Here is a 26,263-nt window from a genome sequence, read left to right as displayed (position 1 = left end):
GTCAAAAAACTAGTAACCACTAGAGGGAGCAAAAAGCAAATTCACAACAGTACCCCCCCCCCTTAGTGAGGGGTCACCGAACCCTCACCACGACCACCAGGGCGATCAGGATGAGCGGCATGAAAGGCACGAACTAAATCGGCCGCATGAACATCAGAGGCGACCACCCAGGAATTATCCTCCTGACCATAGCCCTTCCACTTGACCAGGTACTGAAGCCTCCGCCTGGAGAGTCGAGAATCCAAGATCTTCTCCACCACGTACTGCAACTCGCCCTCAACCAACACCGGAGCAGGAGGCTCAGCAGAAGGAACTACAGGCACAATGTACCGCCGCAACAAGGACCTATGAAATACATTGTGAATAGCAAACGACACAGGAAGATCCAGACGAAAAGATACAGGATTAAGGATTTCCAATATCTTGTAAGGCCCCTGCCCCAATCTCCGAAGCATCCACCTCAACCTGAAAGGGAAGTGAGACGTCAGGCTGGCACAAAACAGGCGCCGAAGTAAACCGGCGTTTCAACTCCTGGAAAGCCTCCACGGCAGCAGGAGCCCAGTTAGCTACATCGGAGCCCTTCTTGGTCATATCCGTCAAAGGTTTCACAATGCTAGAAAAATTAGCGATAAAACGACGGTAGAAGTTAGCGAAGCCCAAGAACTTCTGAAGACTCTTAACTGACGAGGGCTGAGTCCAATCAAGAATAGCTCGGACCTTGACTGGGTCCATCTCCACAGCAGAAGGGGAAAAAATGAACCCCAAAAAGGGAACCTTCTGTACACCAAAGAGACACTTTGAGCCCTTGACAAACAAAGAATTTTCACGCAAAATTTTAAAGACCAACCTGACCTGCTCCACATGCGAATCCCAATTATCAGAAAAAACCAAAATATCATCCAGATAAACAATCAAAAATTTATCCAGATACTTCCGGAAAATGTCATGCATAAAGGACTGAAAAACTGAAGGCGCATTGGAGAGCCCAAAAGGCATCACTAAGTACTCAAAATGACCTTCGGGCGTATTGAATGCGGTTTTCCATTCATCACCTTGCTTAATGCGCACAAGGTTGTACGCACCACGAAGGTCTATCTTGGTGAACCCCTTGGCACCCTTAATCCGGGCAAACAAGTCAGACAACAGCGGTAAAGGATACTGAAATTTGACAGTGATCTTATTCAAAAGCCGATAATCAATACAAGGTCTCAAAGATCCGTCCTTTTTTGCCACAAAAAAGAATCCCGCACCAAGAGGGGAAGAAGACGGACGAATATGTCCTTTCTCCAGAGACTCCTTGATATATGAACGCATAGCGGTATGTTCAGGTACCGACAGATTAAACAGTCTTCCCTTAGGAAATTTACTGCCCGGGATCAAATCTATAGCACAGTCACAGTCCCTATGAGGAGGCAGTGCACTGGACTCAGACTCACTGAAGACATCCTGATAATCAGACAAATACTCCGGAACTTCCGAAGGCGTAGAAGAAGCAATAGACACAGGCAGGGAATCCCCATGAATACCACGACAGCCCCAACTTGAGACTGACATAGCCTTCCAGTCCAGGACTGGATTATGGGTCTGCAACCATGGCAGCCCTAAAACAACCAAATCATGCATTTTATGTAAAACCAGGAAACGTATCACCTCGCGGTGTTCAGGAGTCATGCACATGGTAACCTGTGTCCAATACTGCGGTTTATTTGCTGCCAATGGTGTAGCATCAATACCCCTAAGAGGAATAGGATTTTCTAATGGTTCAAGAGTAAAACCACAGCGCTTAGCAAATGAGAGATCCATGAGACTCAGGGCAGCACCTGAATCTACAAACGCCATGACAGGATAAGATGACAGTGAGCAAATCAAAGTTACAGACAGAATAAATTTAGGTTGCAAATTACCAACGGTGACAGGACTAACAACCTTAGCTATACGTTTAGAGCATGCTGAGATAACATGTGTAGAATCACCACAGTAGTAGCACAAGCCATTCTGGCGTCTATGAATTTTCCGCTCATTTCTAGTCAGGATTCTATCACATTGCATTAAATCAGGTGTCTGTTCAGACAACACCATGAGGGAATTTGCGGTTTTGCGCTCCCGCAACCGCCGGTCAATTTGAATAGCCAGTGCCATAGTATCATTCAGACCTGTGGGAATGGGAAAACCCACCATAACATTCTTAATGGCTTCAGAAAGGCCATTTCTAAAATTAGCGGCCAGTGCACACTCGTTCCAATGTGTCAGCACGGACCATTTCCGAAATTTTTGGCAATACACTTCGGCCTCGTCCTGCCCCTGAGACATAGCCAGCAAGGCCTTTTCTGCCTGAATCTCAAGATTGGGTTCCTCATAAAGTAAACCGAGCGCCAGAAAAAACGCATCAAGATCAGCCAATGCCGGATCTCCTGGCGCCAGCGAAAAAGCCCAATCCTGAGGGTCGCCCCGTAGGAACGAAATAACAATTTTTATTTGCTGAGCAGAATCTCCAGATGAACAGGGTCTCAGGGACAAAAACAATTTACAATTATTCACGAAATTCCTAAACTTAAACCTGTCTCCGGAAAACAGTTCAGGAATCGGTATTTTAGGTTCTGACCTAGGATTTCTGATAACATAGTCTTGTATGCCCTGCACACGAGTAGCCAGCTGGTCCACACTTGTAATCAAGGTCTGGACATTCATGTCTGCAGCAAGCATAGCCACTCTGAGGTAAAGGGGAAGAAGAAAAAAAAAAAAAAAAAAAAAAACTCTGAATCTTCTTTCTTATAATCCCTCTTCTGCAATGCATTAAACATTTAATACTGGCCTGGCAAACTGTTATGACCCCAATGGCGAGGGTCTCAGAGGAACGTGGAAGTCTGCAGAATACAAAAATCCAGCTCATAGGGCAGTGGTAACTGGATTGACCATATATCTACTCCTAACGCCAACACTAGAAGTAGCCGGGGATCATTCCTACGTTGATTCTAGATGACACGCGCCAGCCGGAGAATCTAGCTACCCCTAGTAGAGGAAAACAAAGACCTTTCTTGCCTCCAGAGAAGGGGACCCCAAAGCTGGATAGAAGCCCCCCACAAATAATGACGGTGAGGTAAGAGGAAATGACAAACACAGAAATGAACCAGGTTTAGCACAGAGAGGCCCGCTTACTGATAGCAGAATAAAGAAAGGTAACTTATATGGTCAACAAAAACCCTATCAAAATCCACACTGGAAATTCAAGAACCCCCGAACCGTCTAACGGTCCGGGGGAAGAACACCAGCCCCCTAGAGCTTCCAGCAAAGGTCAGGATATAGATTTGGAACAAGCTGGACAAAAATACAAAACCAAAACAAATAGCAAAAAGCAAAAGGCAGACTTAGCTGATATAACTGGAACCAGGATCAGTAGACAAGAGCACAGCAGACTAGCTCTGATAACTACGTTGCCAGGCATTGAACTGAAGGTCCAGGGAGCTTATATAGCAACACCCCTAACTAACGACCCAGGTGCGGATAAAAGGAATGACAGAAAAACCAGAGTCAAAAAACTAGTAACCACTAGAGGGAGCAAAAAGCAAATTCACAACACATTTTTGTCCAGCTTGTACATAATCTGTATCCTTACCTTGCTGGAAGCTCTAGGGAGGCTGGAGTTCTCCCCCCGGGCCGTTAGACGGTTCGGGGGTTCTTGAATTTCCAGTGTGGATTTTTGATAGGGTTTTTGTTGACCATATAAGTTATCTTACTACATTCTGCTATTAGTAAGTGGGCCTCTCTTTGCTAAACCTAGTTCATCTCTGTGTTTGTCATTTCCTCTTACCTCACCGTTATTATTTGTGGGGGGCTTGTATCCAACTTTTGGGGTCTATTCTCTGGAGGCAAGAGAGGTCTTTGTTTTCCTCTTCTAGGGGTAGTTAGTCCTCCGGCTGGCGCGAGACATCTAGCGACCAACGTAGGCATGTTCCCCGGCTACTTCTAGTGTTGGCGTTAGGAGTAGATATATGGTCAACCCAGTTACCACTGCCCTATGAGCTGGATTTTTGTACTTTGCAGACTTACTTGTTCCTCTGAGACCCTCGCCATTGGGGTCATAACACTCATGCTTGATGCTGCAGACCTGCAGGAGACTCCGCCTCCGTACCACGTGACTGCGGTCACATGTCTCAGGTCCTGTTGCAGCGACTTTCTCTTTGCTCGGCTCTAGTGCTCAGGCACTTTGCCCGCTTCTGCCACCCAAACCCCTTTATTCCCTGGTGAGTCAGTCTTAGTACCCTGATTCAGACTTCTGCTATTCGTCTATAGCAGGGATCCTGACAAAATCGACAATTACCAGAAACAATTAGATGCAATTGTTGCTGTTTACTGAGTAGCCAATTTACTCGGATAAGGTGCTATCTGAGCACGCTCATTTGCTGATTGTCTTCAGCATGCTCGAAAGATATGTCCGAGTCTCCACGGCTGCATGTCTCGATGCTGTTAGACAATCGCAACACATACCGTTATAACCTAACAAACAGACAATCCCTGCATGTGTTGGGGATGTCTAACAGCCGAGAGACATGCAGCCGATGGGACTCGGACATATTATTCGAACATTTCGAAGACACTCGGTTAGCACACGAGCATGGCGGGTAACAACATATCCAAGCATGTTCAAACATCACTATTGCTGTTCAAGATACTGAAAGCAGAGGCTCATTGAATTTTGCCACTTATAGACACATCATTTTTAATCATTAAAAAAATTGATAAATTCTAATATTTTTGAATCATTTGTAGTTTCGTTTTCTTTATCTATCTTTAGGACTTGTGTGAAATTCTGATGCTGTTTTAGGTCATATAAATGCAGAAATATGGGTTAACAAACCTTAAATCATCACTGCATGGTATGAACTCCCCTGCGTTGTCCTGCTCTGTACAAGCTAGCTCTAGTATTAGATTTACAATATTCATAAATTTTAGATTGTGCTCAAAGCATTTCTTACTTTATGTTAGATATGGAGGGCAAATTCTTCCCGTCACAGTTTTCTTTGCTTTATTTATAGGCGCAGCAGATATTTAAAGGGGAATTCCATTTTCCAGTAAAAGACTTGGAAACATTTTAGTCAATGTAAACATCAGCACTAAGTTCCGTCCAGCTGTACATTTCTGATATGAAAACGTGAAAATAACCATCAAAGTGAGAGCTGATTTCACTTTGCATTGTTCTGCTAAGTGTCTTGCTTTATAGTAATTATTAGATAGATTTAGATTCTTCTTCTTTGGAACTTTTATTTTTTATTATTTTTTTAAATTTTGAACTGTGGGGGGGCAGAGGTATAGATAGTTTTTATTGTGACAAAAGGTTCAGTTTGCTGCCCTAGCCCAAAATCTAAAAAACTTGGCTAAAGTTAAAATAGCTTGTTGGTGCCTCACCTGGTACTTGGCACCCATGGCAAGACCCCCATTCTAGGACAATATTGGGGTATGTGCACATGTTAAGTATTTGCAGCAGTAATTTCAGTCTCTCTTTGCAGGAAAAAAGTTGTACAAAAGGAGGAGCAGAAACTGAGCTGACAATCTTCAAATCCTTCTCCAAATCTCAAAACTTCTCAAAAACGTTGCATTTCAGCTCTAAACTGCACATATATCTTTAAAGGGATTTTGAGGATTTTAATGTTGATGCCCTATTCTTCAAATAGGTCATTAATATCAGATAGGTGGGGGTCTGACTCTCAGCTGAGTGAAGAGGCTGTACTGCTCAGACAAGCACTATGTCAAATACTTGTATACTACTGTATATACAGTGTGTACACCTTGTAGTGGCTGTGTCTGCAGCTTTAGTGCAGCTCAGTCCTATTCGAGTTAATGGGTGCCAGGCATTTTCACCATCAGGGGTACAAAGCTGTGCTTGGTAAACAACCTGGAAATAAATGAGGAAAATAAGTGACATTATTTTCCCAATTCCGTGAAACTGTGATGACTCTGTGGCTTGACTAATTGAAGTGATCAACAACGTATGCCATTATAATTTATAGTATTTGCCTGGGTTCGATCAGTTTTTCAGTATTTTTTACTCTGAAGAGTGCAGTGCTGATTAATTTATTGTCATCTTTAAAACTACAAAATCCCTGGTGAAGGCTCACAACACACAAGAGTAAGGATGACCGGACGATCAGCCCAAGTAGAAACGGGAGATCTATAAAAACTGGTCAAGAAATTGGCCATAAGAACCAAACACATTTCAGGGCTTGTTTTTCAGAGATCCTTTACAAAATCAAAGATTAAATTTGATTTTTTTTTTTCTATGAGTACTTGCCATCAGTTTTCCCCAGACCCCGATGCCTTAGAGGGGCGGTTGGCCTATCCATCACATACACAGCGGCATTATCAATGCCACATGGTATATGGGGACTCGCTCAATGTTTTTGTATTCAAGCTTTAGGTTACACCTGTGAAGAAAGTTTCCCATATATATGGCAATGTATGTAATTGACACTTTGTATGTTTTTAAGGGTTTATTAATAAATACCTACATATCAATTACATGTTTGTGTGCTGCCAAGGTAAACAGCTGTACAGGAAGAGCTTATGAAATGCCACTTATAAGCTTTCCTTCCCGAGATTAACAAGTTGCTTTCCCTGTCAGTGCAGTATTAAGTCTCTTCATTCAATGTTGCAAATGTATTTTTAGTAGAAACTAAATTTGGACCCAAATTAGTCTATCAATCCACCAATTCGATTATGTGTCTTTGTTTCCTCTGCCGTGATCCTAAGATGTCGACATCAGACAATAGAGCCAAGAACTGTATGGTGCACAGCAAAACCACTTAGTACCACGCATATTGGTGCTATATTTCCATGGTTTATTAGCAAAATGTCAAGAATTTTAAAAAAATGTCCATGAATTCGGCTTTTCACTGTGCCAAGACCCCATCAGTTTTCTCCTCCATCTATACCTTTCTGTGAAGCCTAGCCTCTATGATGTCTCCCATATATAGCACATAAAGAGAGGAGATTCTGCTCCCCCATGTCTCTGTAGTACTCCCCCAAAAACTTCAGCAGCAGGGATAACATTATACAGCAGTACTGAGCAGTGTAGCTGTGATCACAAATAGGAAATACCCAAATTTGTGAGCCCATAGGTCAAATGTTGTAGATAGTCAAAAATTGCTACGCTTGTAGCTGATATTAGCATGGAGACATTCACATATACATGAAATGTTTCAGGGCACAACGCCCTCGAAAACCTTGAATCTGTCTGGTCTGATACCAGCTCACAGAGGCATCTCTAGAGAATTCTAGGCTGTCTTTGTACAACATTTTACATTTGACTGTTCATTTATGGACTTCCCTATTAAGGTAAAAAAAACTAGCCACAGTTGGCTTTATATTCTGAATGTGAATATATGCACAATGTGAATTTTTTAAAATTAAGTAAAGGTTTTTCATCAAATATGCAGCAGTGTAACTGTGACACCAGCACTGAAGTGAAAAAAAAAACACAAGAAAGCACGGTCTCTGTGCATCTGTCTCTTCCCCCATCCAGAAGCACAGTTACTTTTCATTTACCTCTTCTTAGACCATTATGGGCAGCCAGGATCTTGAGAAAGAGGAGACAAAGGTATTTTTCTCAAATAACATATATTGCAAAGAATGTTATATTTCCATGTACATTTGATTAAATATCTGTACAAATATGGACTGAGGGTCACTATGGGGGCTAAAATCTAATTTTGAAGAATTAAGTTATATTGCATGGGGGGATTGCAAAAGGACAATGAGCTTCTTTGTTGTGGGCTTAAATGTTTTATAATAGGGGATGACTTTTAAAAGACTTCCTGAGCCACTATAATAATAATAAGGTCGATTGTTCATCTCATTCCAATAGAGGGTACGATGTTCTGTTACAGTTATCAGTACGCGCATGAAGCCTTTCGGAAAACAGTTGACCTTCATTTATTTCTGAATGTGAGATAACCTTGATTACTAAAAGGACAGTTCTTGTATTTGTCACAGAGAGTAATGTCCATGTGGTGACAGAGAGACATTTCGGACACCAACACCATCACAGCAGAGATAAAACCGCTGGTGCTCTGCGTTTATAGATATTCATGCAATCAGTAGCTTCAATACGTTTGACACATGATCAAATGGATATATGATTTATAGAAACTTATGTGATCATCAAAATAGAGAAATATTCCTATATTCTTACTCTTACCTTAATCTTTCAAGGTTAAAGGTAAAGTGCCTCCGAGCTCTATGGTGAATAACAGCTTAAAAAAAATTATTATTCAGATTTTATTTTACCATTGAAACCAGATACATATTATTTTATCTCATTTTGTATATTTTTTGTTCTATTTTCTATAAACGGTTTTAAGGATGGTCTTCTTACTGTTAGCAGCTTTTTTAGATATGATTTACAGGAGCCACATGGGCTGTAAGAAAAAAAAATGTAGACATGTGTCACAAATCATTAAGGGATTGGTGGGGGCTTTGGGTCTGCTGATATTTAAATGTAGTTTTTTACCCTTGGTCCAGCTAGAGTTAATGTCAGTCTCTTGCTGGCAGTTTCTTTTAAGCTGGTCAACTGATGTTGGTTGGTAACCACTCCCACTTCCCTTTAAATAGTCAAATAACCCATCAGCTGATGGTCGGTTATAGAGTTTCTTCTATGCAGACCAGCAAGGTATGTGAAGCTCTCCTGTGACTGTGCTACAGCCACTGTTGGAGTCCTGTTTACCTGGTGCCACTTACTCTGCTGCTGTGGAGCTTAGCAGATTTTGAGCTGAGTTGTATCCTTTCTGTCAGTCCCTGTATTTCCCCCTGTATTATAACATCAGCAGTGGCGAGGCTAGCATCCTTGCTGGCCAGAGCACCAGCCAGGGTTAGCAGAGGTGATAGCAAGGGATGAGGCACGTGATGGTGGGGGGAAGGACCAGCATAGGGCGTTAAGGAGAGCTTAGGGAAAGGCTCAAGTTGGAGTCAGGTGGTATTTCATCTGTCGCTCCCTACCAATAGGGCCTTCCTCTTCCTTTATCCTCCCGTTGTACCTATATGTTGTTGCTGTCCATCGGTCATACCCATGTGCAGACAACATTTCAGTGACTTAGATGAGAGTGTTTTCTAGGCATTCTCAATCTTGTGCAAGGGGAATAGTGCAGAAGATGGAGGAGGTGAGCTGTAACCGTCAACAATGATATTTGTTATTTTTACCTTGAGAAAGGCACCGGTCTGGCAAGGAAATGTATTGGAACAATAAAGAACCATTTTGGAACACAAAAGGCTTCTCATTTACGGCAGCACAACCCGGTCAATGTGATACCGTCCTCCTCTACTACTGATACCATCAACTAGTAATGGTTGATCCTTTACTATGTCCATTTATATCTGTATTCCTAGCTGTTATTTTGGTACCGGATTACCACCAATCCATTTTACTGACAGATCTCTATGAAATATCAGAAGATGGCATAGAAGTGTTATCTGTCAATGCAATCCTGCCTGTGGTCATAATGAGATTACTGCGAGTAATCTCATTATTTAATCTAGAAGACGGAAATGGAGCGCACAATAGTGTGATGTCCTATGGAGGGAGAGTAGGAGAGTGCTGTTATTCGCTCACCTGATGGAGTTGTGACCGATACAATTCCTATATAGGCATGAAGAAAAACAGCTGCTGTTGCCCTGTGGACGGTGCATAAATTTACTCCAGCATCGCAGCCCACCTATGTGTTCATCCAACTGGATCCATAATCTTTTTATTAGAGATAGTAGAGCTGGTGTGAAAAGACTCACAGGGCCAGGGCAAGTGGCCATGTCGGTAATCTATGGCTACTGGATTCCCAACAGCCTATTTTATGAGAGTTCTCTATGAAGTAAGAAGAAAAGATATGACTATCAAAATATCTCAAAATGGTGCATAGAGGTCATTGCGCAGGAAGGGGAGAAGGAGCTGTGAGCACCTACACCTACTGTCAATGGTGTATTTGGATCTATAGGTGTCATTGTAATCCTGCCTGAGAAGATAATGAGATGACTACTGAAAAGTCAAGGTTCCTTGAAGGACTTGCTTGGTAAGAGGGACAGAATTTACTATTTTTACAACAATGGGCAAATGTGAGATGTACGTCTACTTTTAAGTGAAAATTTAGATTGTTGTCACAAGACATTTACTACACAATGGAGGACTGAGGGGAAATGATCCTCCTGTCATTGTAGGAACACAATGTTAGAATCCTGAGTACTATGTGATTAGATTAACTATATTCCTCTTCAAAAACCTCTTACTGGTTATCATGTTACCGCAGCATAAAAACAAAGTCCAGATGGTCCTAATGACAGGAGATAAATGGGTTTTAATATCTCTGAGGGCATAATCATAATAATGCAGTGTTTGTCCTCGTGGACGCAATGGACCATCAGAAGGCGCTGTGGGTGTCGAGTGATATTGGATGACGGCTGATAATTTAGCTTTCTATCAGTGAGAAGAAATCAACAAGAAAAACGCAGCGCTGCCGAGGGAGCTGCCGCACGTCCGGTACACAGCTCTAATTCTGAAGAAGAAGATAAGTCAGGTCCTGTGCAGTAAAGGAGTTGCCCACCTTTGAAACCATTTTTTTTTTATTTAAAGGGAACCTGTCAGATTGGATACCATTATTATCCTACAGATATAGGGTTAATATACAAGTTAATAACTTTAGAAATGCACCCAGCTGGAAGAAAAGGGCCCCTGTACTTATGGGGAAGTGCCAACATTTAGCCATTCATTTCGGCTACAGTCACCGCCCACTGCACTTCAGGTGGCATCTCTAGGAATGACCCAAGAACTTTGACTGACAGCTCTGCTGTGTATCAGTGTAGAACCTGTTGTCAGGTGGCGCTTTAACTGTGCCAACATAGTTACATAGTTACATAGTTATTAAGGTTGAAGGAAGACTGTAAGTCCATCTAGTTCAACCCATAGCCTAACCTAACATGCCCTAACATGTTGATCCAGGGGAAGGCAAAAAAACCCCATGTGGCAAAGAGTAACTCCACCATGTGGAAAAAAATTCCTTCCCGACTCCACATACGGCAATCAGACTAGTTCCCTGGATCAACGCCTTATCAAGGAATCTAGTGTATATACCCTGTAACATTATACTTTTCCAGAAAGGTATCCAGTCCCCTCTTAAATTTAATTAATGAATCACTCATTACAACATCATACAGCAGAGAGTTCCATAGTCTCACTGCTCTTACAGTAAAGAATCCGCGTCTGTTATTATGCTTAAACCTTCTTTCCTCCAGACGTAGAGGATGCTCCCTTGTCCCTGTCTCAGGTCTATGATTAAAAAGATCACCAGAAAGGTCTTTGTACTGTCCCCTCATATATTTATACATTAACATAAGATCACCCCTTAGTCTTCGTTTTTCCAAACTAAATAGCCCCAAGTGTAATAACCTATCTTGGTATTGCAGACCCCCCAGTCCTCTAATAACCTTGGTCGCTCTTCTCTGCACCCGCTCCAGTTCAGCTATGTCTTTCTTATACACCGGAGACCAGAACTGTGCACAGTATTCTAAGTGTGGTCGAACTAGTGACTTGTATAGAGGTAAAATTATGTTCTCCTCATGAGCATCTATGCCTCTTTTAATACATCCCATTATTTTATTTGCCTTTGAAGCAGCTGCCTGACACTGGCCACTGAATATGAGTTTGTCATCCACCCATACACCCAGGTCTTTTTCATTGACGGTTTTGCCCAGAGTTTTAGAATTAAGCACATAGTTATACATCTTATTACTTCTACCCAAGTGCATGACCTTACATTTATCCCCATTAAAGCTCATTTGCCATTTATCAGCCCAAGCTTCTAGTTTACATAAATCATCCTGTAATATAAAATTGTCCTCCCCTGTATTGATTACCCTGCAGAGTTTAGTGTCATCTGCAAATATTGAAATTCTACTCTGAATGCCCCCTACAAGGTCATTAATAAATATGTTAAAAAGAAGAGGGCCCAATACTGACCCCTGTGGTACCCCACTGCTAACCATGACCCAGTCCGAGTGTGCTCCATTAATAACCACCCTTTGTTTCCTATCCCTGAGCCAGCTCTCGACCCACTTACACATATTTTCCCCTATCCCCATTACTCTCATTTTATGTAACAACCTTTTGTGTGGCACCGTATCAAAAGCTTTGGAAAAGTCCATATATACTACGTCCACTGGGTTCCCTTGGTCCAGTCCGGAACTTACCTCTTCATAGAAGCTGATCAAATTAGTCTGACATGAACGGTCCCTAGTAAACCCGTGCTGATACTGGGTCATGATGTTATTCCTCTTCAGATACTCCAGCATAGCATCCCTTAGAATGCCCTCCAGGATTTTACCCACAGTAGAGGTTAAGCTTACTGGCCTATAATTACCGAGTTCAGTTTTTGCCCCTTTTTTGAATATTGACACCACATTTGCTATACGCCAGTCCTGTGGTACAGACCCTGTTATTATGGAGTCTTTAAAGATTAAAAATAATGGTCTATCAATGACTGTACTTAGTTCCTGCAGTACTCGGGGGTGTATCCCATCCGGGCCCGGAGATTTATCAATTTTAGTTATTTTTAGACGCCGCTGTACTTCCTGCTGGGTTAAGCAGGTGACATTTAATGGGGAATTTTTATCACTAGTCATTTTGTCTGCCATGGGAATTTCTTTTGTAAATACTGATGAAAAAAAGTCATTTAGCATATTGGCTTTTTCCTCATCCTCATCCACCATTTCACCCAGACTATTTTTAAGGGGGCCAACACTGTCATTTTTTAGTTTCTTACTATTTATATAGTTAAAGAATATTTTGGGATTATTTTTACTCTCTCTGGCAATGAGTCTCTCTGTCTCAATCTTTGCTGCCTTGATTTGCTTTTTACAGAATTTATTTAATTTTCTGTATTTATTTAATGCCTCCTCACTACCTACTTCCTTTAATTCTCTAAATGCTTTCTTTTTGTCCCTTATTGTGCCCCTTACAGCTCTATTTAGCCATATTGGTTTCCTCCTATTTCTAGTATGTTTATTCCCATACGGTATATACTGTGCACAGGTCCTATCCAGGATGCTAATAAATGTCTCCCATTTTCTTTGTGTATTTTTGTGTCTCAGGATATTGTCCCAGTTAATTGCACCAAGATCCTCTCTCATCCGTTGGAAATTTGCCCTCCTGAAGTTTAGTGTCCTTGTCACCCCCCTACTACCCATCTTATTAAAGGTTACATGAAAACTTATTATTTTGTGATCACTATTCCCCAAGTGACCCCCAACCCTTATATTTGATATGCGGTCTGGCCTGTTGGTTAATATTAGGTCTAGCAGTGCCCCTCTCCTTGTTGGGTCCTGAACCAGTTGTGAAAGGTAATTGTCTCTCATAGTTGTCAAAAACCGATTACCTTTGCTGGAACTGCAGGTTTCTGTTCCCCAATCTATTTCAGGGTAGTTGAAGTCCCCCATAATAATGACTTCTCCTTGAGTCGCAGCTTCATCTATTTGCTTTACGAGGATATTCTCCATTGCTTCCATTAGTTTTGGAGATTTATAACAAACCCCTATCAGTAATTTATTATTTTTTCCCCCTCCCCTTATCTCCACCCACAGGGACTCTACATTTTCATTAAATTCACCTATATTATCACGCAGGATGGGTTTTAAGGAAGATTTTACATATAGACACACCCCTCCCCCTCGCTTATCTGTACGGTCATTTCTGAACAGGCTATAGCCCTGCAAGTTAACAGCCCAGTCATGGCTCTCATCCAGCCACGTCTCAGATATCCCCACCATGTCATAATTATGCTCCAACAACATTAGTTCTAATTCATCCATTTTGTTGGCGAGGCTTCTGGCATTAGTATACATGCACTTGATGTTACTCTCTGTACCTCTATTCTTTCTTAAATTACTAACTGTTCTAACCCCACCCCCCATGCCACCGCCACCCCCAACTTCCTTATTTGTGCCCAGGTCTCTATCTGCACTATCTTCCCCTCCTATAAAATGAATACCCTCCCCCCCAATCCCTAGTTTAAACACTCCTCCAACCTTCTAACCATTTTCTCCCCCAGCACAGCTGCACCTTCCCCATTGAGGTGCAGCCCGTCCCTAGCGTAGAGCCTGTAGCCAACTGAGAAGTCGGCCCAGTTCTGCAGGAACCCAAACCCCTCCTTCCTACACCAATTCTTGAGCCACTTATTAACCTCCCTAATCTCCCGTTGCCTCTCTGGCGTGGCACGTGGTACAGGCAGTATTTCGGAAAATACCACGTTGGAGGTCCTTGCTTTCAGCTTGCAGCCTAATTCCCTGAAATCATCTTTAAGGACCTTCCACCTACCTCTAACTTTGTCATTTGTGCCAATGTGCACCATGACCGCTGGGTCCTCACCAGCCCCTCCCAGTAATCTGTCCACCCGATCAGCGATGTGTCGGACTCGAGCGCCAGGTAGGCAGCACACCGTCCGACGATCCCTGTCTTTGTGACAGATTGCCCTATCTGTTCCCCTAATAATTGAGTCCCCCACTACCAGCACCTGTCTGGCCTGCCCTGCTCTCCTATTTCCCCCCTTACTGGAGCAGTCACTCCTCCGGCTTTCAGAGGACATGCCTGGCTGCAGCAGTGCTACCCCTGTACTGGCACCCCCCTCATCTGCCAACTTAGCAAACTTATTGGGGTGTGCCAGATCAGGACTAGCCTCCCTGGCACTCTTCCCTCTACCCCGCCTTCTATCTGTCACCCAGCTAACTGCCACACTGTCCTGCAGCTCCATCCTACCATCCCCCTCCTCATCTATCCCATTGAGCGTCTGCTCTGTGAGCAGAAGACTCCTCTCCATATTGTCTATGGATCTCAGTGTTGCCAGCTGCACATTTAGATCCAGTATCTGGGTTTCCAAATGCACAATGTGCTCACATCTCGCACAGCAGTATGCACCCTCGACCGGCTGATCAAGGACTGCATACATGAGGCAAGATGTGCACTGGATGGCATTAACAATTGTGGAGCACATTTCCTAATGGGGATTGCAGCACACAGAAACGTTAATTAAAAATAAATACAAAGTATTAATTAAACCAAAAAAAAAAAAAAAAAAACAAAATAAACAGAAGCAATTCCTCCCTTGGAAACTCCCTGATTCCAAAGTCACTGAATCACAAGTCACACACTTACCGCCGTTCACACTTACGCTCAGGTCACACTCAGCTCGCTCACACTCGCTGTGCTGAAGATTTATAGATTTTTTTTTTTCTCTCTATCTCCCCTCAACAGCAATCCACCTTGCTGTTCAGATGCACTTCCAAAAAAGTGACTGAAAAAAATGGAATACTGTAGGAAGCACTGAGAATAAAATAGGAGCAAAAAGCTGTTTGCATTTGACTTAGTGACAGGTCCTCTAAGAACAAGAAAACTGACCCCAAATATGAAGAATCTCTTTAAATGGAAATTCAGTTTTTGCTGGAGTTAGTTGACAATGCCTATTTATTTGCCGAACTGGGGGATCTTCATGGCATCTACCCCTGTATACATGATAAAAAAAGATTGCAATACTCCCAGGGGTCCCAACCTTCTCACTTAGATATTTCCATCACTTAGGCTACTTTCACACTAGCGTCGGGAACAACCCGTCGCTGTGCGTCGGGCCGAGGTTCCCGACGCTAGCGTGGTCTCCGCCGCACAACGGGGGCAGCGGATGCATTTTTCCCACGCATCCGCTGCCCCATTGTGAGGTGCGGGGAAGTGCGGGGAGGTGGGGGCGGAGTTCCGGCCGCGCATGCGCGGTCGGAAAAAGCGGACCGTCGGGAGCAAAAAACGTTACATGTAACGTTTTTTTTTCCCGACGGTCCGCTAACACACGCCCAAGCATCGCAAAACGGACGCGACGTTTTGCAATGCGTCGCAAATGCGTCGCTAATGCGTCGCTAATGTTAGTCTATGATGAAAAAACGTATCCAGCAAGAACTTTTGCTGGATGTGGATTTTCGGCAAAACGACGCATTTGCGACGTATTGCAGTTAACGCTAGTGTGAAACTAGCCTTAGAGAGTGTGTGTTTGTAGACCACTGCTCCATACAAAGTCCCCCTCAATCCTCACTTGGTGGAGGTTTCAGTCATCAGACCATCATCAATCTAACATTTCTACCTGCTGTAATGTCCCTTTAACATCCATCTACAAGAAAGTCATTTTTGTACCGCAGCGATTTATACTACAGCATTGTTGTGATCCAGGGAAAACACATGAAGAAACCACGTTGATTTTTTAACTGTAAAACTGCAGGTAAATAAAGTGTCTAAAATAAAATTATTAGTGGTTTTTAATGGGAACCTCCATCACAAAATATAAAACGGGAATATCAGAGGAAAGAAAAGGTGGGTGTTCAGGAGGGGTCACCAACACTTCATCAGTAATGGCAGCTTGTCGCTAGAAATGGCCTGTACCAAACATTTTCTAGGGCTTCTAAAAATCTGCAGCACTATTTCAACTATTGGGCAGAAAGTATGTTATTTTGTAGAAGCAGGAGTAAACCCCTGACAAAGACTTTTAGATTGGTTATACCTATGATGAGTAGGGTGTTTCAGGCTTGAGATATTGATAACCTATCCTAAGAATAGGTCATTGATATAACACATTGATGGTGCCAAACAGCTGACAACCCCAACAATCAGCTGATTTTAGCTAAATCGACAGCTTGATGTAGACATTGAACGGAGATGAAACAGCACAAGTCCGTACACTGTGTAATGGCCATTCTCGGGTTCAAAATATAGTCCTTAGTAAGTTCCCCAGTTAGTCTACTTTCCCCTCTGACAGCATAAAGCACAGTTCATCTATTTCTCCCTCTAGAAACTGTGAATTTAGTCCCATGTAAGATTCTTAGTCTCCTTTGCTCTCTAGCAGCCATAAATTTAGACCTCAATAAAATTATTGGTCTCCTTCCCCTTCTGGCATCAATAAATATAATCTTCGTTAAGTTCCTATATATTTTCCTCTCCTGTCTGACAGCTGAAAATACTGTTCACAATAAGTTTCAAACCCATCTCTTTCCCCTCAGGCAACTGTTAAGGTACCTTCACACGAAACGACGCTGCAGCGATAGCGACAACGATGCCGATCGCTGCAGCGTCGCTGTTTGATCGCTGGAGAGCTGTCACACAGACCGCTCTCCAGCGACCAACGATGCCGAGGTCCCCGGGTAACCAGGGTAAACATCGGGTTGCTAAGCGCAGGGCCGCGCTTAGTAACCCGATGTTTACCCTGGTTACCAGCGTAAAATGTAAAAAAAACAAACAGTACATGCTCACCTGCGCGTCCCCCGGCGTCCGCTTCCTGCACTGACTGACTGACTGAGCGCCGGCAGTAGCAGGGCACAGCGGTGACGTCACCGCTGTGCTGTGCTTTCACTTTCACTTTGCGGCGCTCAGTCAGTGTGGGAAGCAGACGGCGGGGGATGCGAATGTAAGTATGTAGTGTTTGTTTTTTTTACATTTTACACTGGTAACCAGGGTAAACATCGGGTTACTAAGCGCGGCCCTGCGCTTAGTAACCCGATGTTTTCCCTGGTTACCAGTGTAAAATATCGCTGGTATCGTTGCTTTTGCTGTCAAACACAACGATACACGGCGATCGGACGACCAAATAAAGTTCTGAACTTTATTCAGCGACCAGCGACATCACAGCAGGATCCTGATCGCTGCTGCGTGTCAAACTAAACGATATCGCTAGCCAGGACGCTGCTACGTCACGGATCGCTAGCGATATCGTTACAAAGTCGTTTCGTGTGAAGGTACCTTTAGTATAGTCCCCAGTAAATGTACTTATCTTCTTCCCCCTCTGGCAGCCATAATAGTCCCAGTGAGATCACCAGTCTCCTTTACCCTCTGAAAGCCTTAACTAAAAACTCCACTCATTTTCCCTTAAAATGAACCTGTCAGCAGGATTTTTCTAAGTAAACTACAGGCATTGTCATGTTGCCACTGTTACACTGATTGAAATCTGGGGGTGAAGAAAGCCATCTTGTGGTTCTTTTGTAATCCGTATTAGAAGTTTTCAGTCAGTGAGATATCCATGCTTTGCGTCTCTGTAACAACATCAAATGAAAACTACTAACATGGATCACACAAGAACCACAAGACGGATATTTTTACCCCAGGTATGATTTTAATCAGTGTAACAATGGCAACATGACAATGCCTGTAGTTTATTAAGCAAAATCCTGCTGACATTTTCACTTCAATCTAGCAAAATAATAATTATATAATGTAGTCAGAGGCTCTGAAAAGAAAAAGTTCTTGCTTGCTCACAAGTCAATCATGTCACTCCTTGGAAACCCTATTTTCCGGCTCTGCTGTATACTCCCTGTGCTAATGCTCTGGTTCTTTCCTGACAAGCAGCGAAGAATCTGTCAATATAGGCTGCTGTACAGTGAACATGGGACAGTGTCTACCCGCACTCAGCTCAAGTGGACGTGCACGTTGATATTCTTTCTATACACTAGGTGGCACTGTACTATTTACATCAATGTAATTACCATTTAATTTATCATTTTTAAATGTTTTTACTATTAGGACCGTCCATTTAAATCTATCAAATATATTTCTTGCTTGTCAATATTATTTAAATTGTATATATGAACTGCAATGCTTGACTTACAAGTATCTGAAACATAATTTAATTAGTTATTTTTTCTGCCAATAATCTTTCCAATTAATAGTAAAATACTATCTCCACAGAATAGCCAGAAAATGTAATTCATAAATATTGTAAAATTACTTATTGATTGATCAGTATATAAAGGGTTAATAATATTGTATGAGGATTTCTTGTGTCTGCTGATGTCTTAAAATTATGGCCCAGCTTTTAATTTCGGCCATTAAATGTGACCCCCATAATCTGTACAATGTTAGTGCGTTTTACGATCACTTAACCCCTTGTCACGTATTGATTTTCCACTTAGAATTAACTTTAAATATTACAAATATGGGGACAACTGTGACACATGACTCATTAGGAACAAACTATAATGTACTCCCAATGCCATAAATCAGAATGATGAACATATTAAAAAAGTTAGGAACTCTAGAGGGCTTCACTGTATCTAGAAGAACAAGCCACTGTACGTGGTCTGGATTATTAAAGCCCTATCTGATTACAGTCATGGACAAGGCCAGGGGCGGACATAACATTGGTGCAACCTGGGCAACTGGCCCAAGGGGTAAGGGGGCCCATTTCCATCATCAAAATATGTGGAATTGTGCATTATGATAGTTACATAGGTCGAAAAAAGACCGAGGTCCATCAAGTTCAACCTTTCTCCACCAATTGAACATTTTGTCACTAAATTACATATAATTCCCAATATTATGTGTATCAAGGAAATCCTCTAGTCCTTTTTTAAAGGCTGTTATAGTGTCTGCCATTACTACCTCTTGTGGTCATCATTCCACAGGCTCACTGCTCTAACTGTAAAGACCCTTTCCTGTTTAGCTGCCGGAATTGCCTTTCTTCCATCCGTAATGAGGGCCTCCTGGTCCTGGTCCTCAGTACGGTCTTTGGAAGGAATAAGTCATGTACCAGTCCTTTGCACTGACCACATATATTTATACATGTAAATGAGATCTCTGAGGCGTCTTTTTTCTAAACTGAATAAACTTTTCCAACCTCTCCTCATATGAGAGACCTTCCATCCCTTGTAATAATCTAGTTGCCAGTCTTTGAACTGATTCTATTTTCTGAATGTCCTTTTTAAGTGTGGAGCTCAAAACTGGCTCCCATATTCTAGATGTGGCCTCGCCAGTGATTTATAAATGGGTAACAATAAGTTGGGATCTCGGGATTTTAGCTCTCTTTTTATACACCCTAAAATCTTGTTTGCTTTTAGGGCTGCTCCTTGACATTGAGTGCTGCTGCTCAGCTTACTTGTAACCAGAACACCCAAGTCATTCTCCTGCTTTGTAGTCCCGTGTATAGTCCCAGTTAATGTATATGCAGCAATAGGATTATCCTAGGTGCATTACTCTACATTTATCTACATTAAATCTCATGTGTTTTCTATGAGCTATTGAACTGGAAGAGGGCCTTATACTGCTCTTGCACAGGGGCCCTTTTCTGTCTGTGTCCCACACAAGGCCATATTATAACTGACTCTGTGCAAGCTCCAATCTTTCCAGGACTGTTACACAGCTCACATTGTAGTCTATGGGGCTTTACTCTACCGCTATCTGACTCCAACTTAATATTTGAAAAAGCCAACAGAAAGAGTACTCTGCCATATTACAAAAGTTTCCTAGTGGCTCTTCTACAATACCGTGCCATGCGTGCCTCTATGGGCCTCCTTATAGCATCTGTGCACATGGTCTGATGTCTGTATCACACCAACTATCCAGCTTCACTTAAGGAAACAGTAAACACAGAAAACTGAAAAATATCTTTGCAATTCCTCCCTTCAATGAAATGTCTTCAGGGTGTCTCAGGAACTCAGCCGCATCGCATCCTCTTCACGTTCCCGTGTGTGGTTGTAAGACAACTGTCTGCAGCAGAAGCCTGAGCTGTGTCCACAGTAGGACAAATGACTACTAAGCCCCAAACACTGAATAAAGGGGTCTTTAGTAGTGATGAGCGAGTATGTTCGTTACTCGGGTTTCTCCAAGCACGCTTGGGTGGTCTCCAAGTATTTCAGCGTGCTTGGAGATTTAGTTTATGTTGATGCAGCTGCATGATTTGTGGCTGCTAGACAGGCTGAATACATGTGGGGGTTGCTTAACAAACAGGCAATCCGAACATGTATTCAAGCTATCTAGCAGCCGCAAATCATGCAGATGAGTCGACATAAACTAGATCTCCGAGCACGCAGAAATACTAGGAGACCACCCGAGCATGCTCGTGAAATCTCGATTAACGAGCACTCTTGTCATCACTAGACTCTTTAGGGGACATGTATGGACCTAAATGTTCTGTTTAGCAGAGCCCTCACACAGGTGAGTTGTGTTAACTGTTTCTCTGCCAGAAGCACTGACTTTTTTAATGTTTTAGTAATGCTAAAAGTTAATGAAAGTTTGTTAGGCCTACACTACGAGCTTTCTAACAGCTGTTGGGGGAGGAATGTTCACGAGGGAGAGAAATGTTTTTGATTAATATTTTATTTAATAATGATACATGTATTTATAGATCACAAGACCCTTTAGTTGTGCGTTTGGTACAGAGAACAGTTAGGGTGCGTTCACAAAGCGTTCCGGAATGTGTTCAGTGGCCTCATCGGGCTTATGTCCAAATTTCTCCACAAAACAGTGATCGGACATATGCACCAATGGGTCATAGACTATAATGGTGCTGACAGAGTCAACATATGCTCTTCCATGTATCGTTCTCAGGTGTATGCCTACTGCAGGCGGACACTCATACATAGTCTACTACAATTGGGTGTCCGCCTCCAGTAGGTGTACACGCTCAAAGGTGATGCACTACAGAGAGCGCACATTTGCTCTGCTGGCACCATTATAGTCTATGGCTCCTTTGGCGCATACGTCCCATCCCGTTTTGCAGAGGGGGGAATGCAAGCCCGGACGGGACCCATGAATGTGTAACTAACTTAGATAATGCTGCATCCACCTTGCACTGTGTCAATTACAGTGTAATGAAATGTTTATAACATGTTTGATACATTGTTGCCCTTCTACGCAGTAGGGGGGGTCATAGAACCAGGACTTTCACCCATTGCTCCAACCAGGGGGCAGAAGTGCTCAGCTTAGGTTTGACACGCACATGATGGAGCCCATTGAACACTGTGCACATTCTCATGGATAATCTCTTGTGGTTTAGTGATCGGTGGGGTCTCAAAGCAAAATCTCTCAGTGATCAATAGTGCTTAAGTGGAGCATCAAAGTAGCAGAAATTTCAAAAATATTTTCTGTGCTATAGATTTCTACTTCACTAAAGTTGCCTTCCCCTGCTATATGGCATCCAGTCCTCCCTTGGTCTCTATTGTTCCAGTATATTCTTCATATTGTCTTGCATACTATATTCACATTTGTGTCTGATATCATGTATAATCTAATGCTTCCAGTTGTCTAACTAAGGAAAGGGCACCTTTAACAGGCCTCTGTGACATTTTTTGACCCATATGACAAATGTGTCCACCTTTAATTTTCAGTAAATTTTGTTAATGGCTACATATCTCAAGATAGGAATCCAATGGATTATCACTACATGCTAGTAAAACCCTTGACAGGCTGCAATTCACATAATAGCCACTGGGTGGTTATATATATATATATATATATATATATATATATATATATATATATATATATATATATGTACATATATATCAAAGAAGGGGGGCATTATACTGTGTGGAGAGTTGTGTAGGTGCTATTATACTGCTTGGAGGGCTAGTGGGGGTCATTATAATGTATGCAGGCTATTATACAGTGTGGAGGGTTGTGTGGGGGCTATCATATTATGTGGAGGGTTGTGAGGGTCACTATACTGTATGGAGGGTCATTATAATGTGTGAATGCTATCATGCAGTATGAAGGGTTGTACGGGGACCATCATACTGTGTAGAGAGCTGTGAGGGCAACTATACTGTATGGAGGGCCATTATAATGTGTGAAGGCTATCATGCAGTATGGAGGGTTGTACGAGGACCATCATACTATGTGGAGGGCTGTGAGGGCCACTATACTGTATGGAGGGTCATTATAATGTGTGAATGCTATCATGCAGTATGAAGGGTTGTACGGGGACCATCATACTGTGTAGAGAGCTATGAGGGCAACTATACTGTATGGAGGGCCATTATAATGTGTGAAGGCTATCATGCAGTATGGAGGGTTGTACGAGGACCATCATACTGTGTGGAGTGCTGTGAGGGCCACTATACTGTATGGAGGGTCATTATAATGTGTGAATTCTATCATGCAGTATGAAGGGTTGTACGGGGACCATCATACTGTGTAGAGAGCTGTGAGGGCAACTATACTGTATGGAGGGCCATTATAATGTGTGCAGGCTATCATACAGTACGGAAGGTTGTACAGGGACCATCATACTGTGTGGAGGGCTGTGAGGGCCACTATAATGTATGGAGAGTCATTATAATGTGAGAATGCTATCATACAGTATGGAGGGTTGTACGAGGACCATCATACTGTGTGGAGGGCTGTGAGGGCCACTATACTGTATGGAGGGCCATTAAAATGTATGAAGGCTATCATGCAGTATGGAGGGTTGTACGAGGACCATCATACTGTGTGGAGTGCTGTGAGGGCCACTATACTGTATGGAGGGCCATTGTAATGTATGAAGGCTATCATGAAGTATGGAGGGTTGTACGATGACCATCACACTGTGTGGAGGGCTGTGAGGGCCACTATACTATATGGAGGGCCATTATAATGTGTGCAGGCTATCATACAGTACGGAAGGTTGTACATGGACCATCATAATGTGTGGAGGGCTGTGAGGGCCACTATACTGTATGGAGGGTCATTATATTGTGTGAATGCTATCATACAGTATGGAAGGTTGTAAGAGGACCATCATACTGTGTAGAGGGCTGTGAGGGCCACTATACTGCATGGAGGGCCATTATAATGTGTGAACACTATCATGCAGTATGGAGGGTTGTACGAGGACCATCATACTGTGTGGAGTGCTGTGAGGGCCACTATACTGTATGGAGGGCCATTATAATGTATGAAGGCTATCATGCAGTATGGAGGGTTGTATGAGGACCATCATACTGTGTGGAGGGCTGAGAGGGCCACTATACTGTATGGAGGGCCATTATAATGTGTGCAGGCTATCATGCACTACAAAAGCTTGTACAGGGACCAACATACTGTGTGGAGGGCTGTGAGGGCCACTATACTGTATGGAGGGTCATTATAATGTGTGAATGCTATCATACAGTATGGAGGGTTGTGCGAGGACCATCATACTGTGTAGAGGGCTGTGAGGGCCACTATACTGTATGGCGGGCCATTATAATGTGTGAAGGCTATCATGCAGTATGGAGCGTTGTACAAGGACCATCATACTGTGTGGAGTCCTGTGAGGGCCACTATACTGTATGGAGGGCCATTATAATGTATGTAGGCTATCATGCAGTATGGAGGTTTGTAAGAGGACCATCATACTGTGTGGAAGGCTGTGAGGGAAACTATACTATATGGAGGGTCATTATAATGTGTGGAGGCTATCATACAGTATGGAAGGTTGTACGGGGACCATCATACTGTGTGGAGGGCTGTGAGGGCCACTATACTATATGGAGGGTTGTGTGGGAACCATCATATTATGTGGAGGGCTGTGTCAGGGCCATCATACTGAGCTAGGGTCACTGTGGGAGTATTATACTTTATGGTGATGGTACTGTAGGGTGCTTGTGGAGGATACTGTGGAGGAATTCACTTTGACTGTGTCTTGCTGTGTTTTGAGGGCATATTTTTGGGCATCATACTTTATGGGGGCCATGTAAGGGGTATAAGTGCATGGGAACACTAAGGGGCTTCAATAGGGGCAAAATTACCGTACTTTGTAAGGGATGCAAAGTTGTGAATTATTTTCTTCTGTGACCTGCTATTATTACTTTTTTTGAGCATGGGGGGCACAATTAGAGCATCTGCTATGAGGCTCCATTAATTCTGTGTAGCCCCTGCAGACTCCCAGACACAGTTAGGCAACATGATCTACCAACATCAAGAAAAAAAATCAGCAAAAAGTGAAATAAACAGATTCTGTAAAGTCATGTAATACTTGTAGTTTGTACATGCATTTGCTACAGGCGTTTCCACATGGAACGTCATCTATATACAGCTGTATCGGGTATAAACAGTCTACGGAATAGTAAGAAATGAATCCAAACCTTTATAGTGCCTGAAAAGAAACAAACAAGAACAGTCTCCTTTAAGATGCACAGTTCTTTGGCATGCAATCGGTTCATGTCCAGCGTGCATGGCATACACATTCCTCTGGCTGGCTTTGGAGCTAATGCTAATCTTGCAATTATTGCAGCCGATGCAGAAGCCTTATGGGGAGGGGAGGATCATTTCTTTACAGGTGCCATACTTCCAAAAAGTTGCATTACTTCAGAAGAAAACATGAGGGATAATGCCGTTTAAAAGAGCAAGCAAATTTAGCAGCCAAAAAGGGCAGTGTGATGATGCGGACTGCATGGATAATCTATCTGGGGAAAGCCAAGTCATATTGTACCTTGTCATTATTCTCTCGGTATAATGCGTAGACATGCTTAATATCATACAGTGTCCCTGACTGTAGAAGACACTAACAGGCAAGCAGGGGGATATGATATGAAGCGCATTATGTTCCCCGCGTCATTCCTGACACAGGCCGGGGGAGGGGATGTACAGCACGGGACACGGACAGTAGAAAGAAAAAGGGGGGAAGAGGGTAAACGAACATAACATGGATCCAGGGTGCACAAACCTTCCGGCTCTGTGTTTTCTTTGAGGTGCACTTGCTTCAGAGGGCAGCAGAAGATTTCGTGACATTTAGCACGAAAGGGGGACTCTTTTTTCTTTAAATCCGCGGACTGGATGGAATCTTGCCGTAACATAATGTACTCCTGTGTGCCAGGGGGAGCGTCATCCAGAACTGTGGTCACCACATAACAAAATGAACTGGAGTTAGAGCCGAATAGGAGAAGCTCATACTTTCTAAGATATTATGTGATTAGCTATTTCCCCTGAAAACAACAACCCTTCAAGTTTTAACCAAAAAAAAGAAAAAAAGATTTTTTTTTTTTCAATATCAGATGTGTGAAAAGCAAGAGGGGCGATCAGTTGCGGAACTACAGGTGCATCTCACAAAATTAGATCATCAAAAAGTTAATTTATTTCAGTTCTTCAATACAAAAAGTGAAACTCATATTACATAGAGTCATTACAGAGTGATCTATTTCAAGTGTTTATTTCTGGTAATGTTGATGATTATGGCTTACAGCCAATGAAAACCCAAACGTCATTATCTCAGTAAATTAGAATACTTTATAACACCAGCTTGAAAAATGATTTTAAAATCTGAAATGTTGGCCGACTGAAATGTATGTTCAGTAAATGCACTCAATACTTGGTCGGGGCTCCTTTTGCATCAATTACTGCATTAATGCGGCATGGAGGCGAACAGCCTGTGGCACTGCTGAGGTGTTATGGAAGCCCAGGTTACTTTGATAGCCGCCTTCAGCTCGTCTGCATTGTTGGGTCTGATGTCTCATCTTCCTCTTGACAATATCCCATAGA

The 26,263-nt window shown here is 42.7% G+C and overlaps 1 protein-coding gene across 4 annotated transcripts in view; it reads right to left on the bottom strand.

Annotated features, from left to right (window-relative positions):
* FGF13 (fibroblast growth factor 13) overlaps positions 1-26,263 on the bottom strand; it is a 507,578-nt gene that overhangs the window by 222,731 nt on the left and 258,584 nt on the right. For 2 of the 4 annotated variants that reach the window (XM_077285263.1, XM_077285264.1), the window contains exon 3: positions 25,452-25,619. The exons of the other annotated variants lie outside the window; for them this stretch is intronic. In XM_077285263.1, coding sequence (XP_077141378.1) covers positions 25,452-25,619 — 168 coding nt within the window. The remainder of the gene's footprint in view (positions 1-25,451; positions 25,620-26,263) is intronic. 4 annotated transcript variants of the gene reach the window in all.

Source organism: Ranitomeya variabilis, chromosome 2 (genome assembly GCF_051348905.1).
Source record: "Ranitomeya variabilis isolate aRanVar5 chromosome 2, aRanVar5.hap1, whole genome shotgun sequence".
NCBI classification, from domain to species: domain Eukaryota; kingdom Metazoa; phylum Chordata; class Amphibia; order Anura; family Dendrobatidae; genus Ranitomeya; species Ranitomeya variabilis.
The sequence above is the reverse complement of the archived record's forward strand: the minus strand, read 5'-3'. Positions and strand labels throughout refer to the sequence as shown.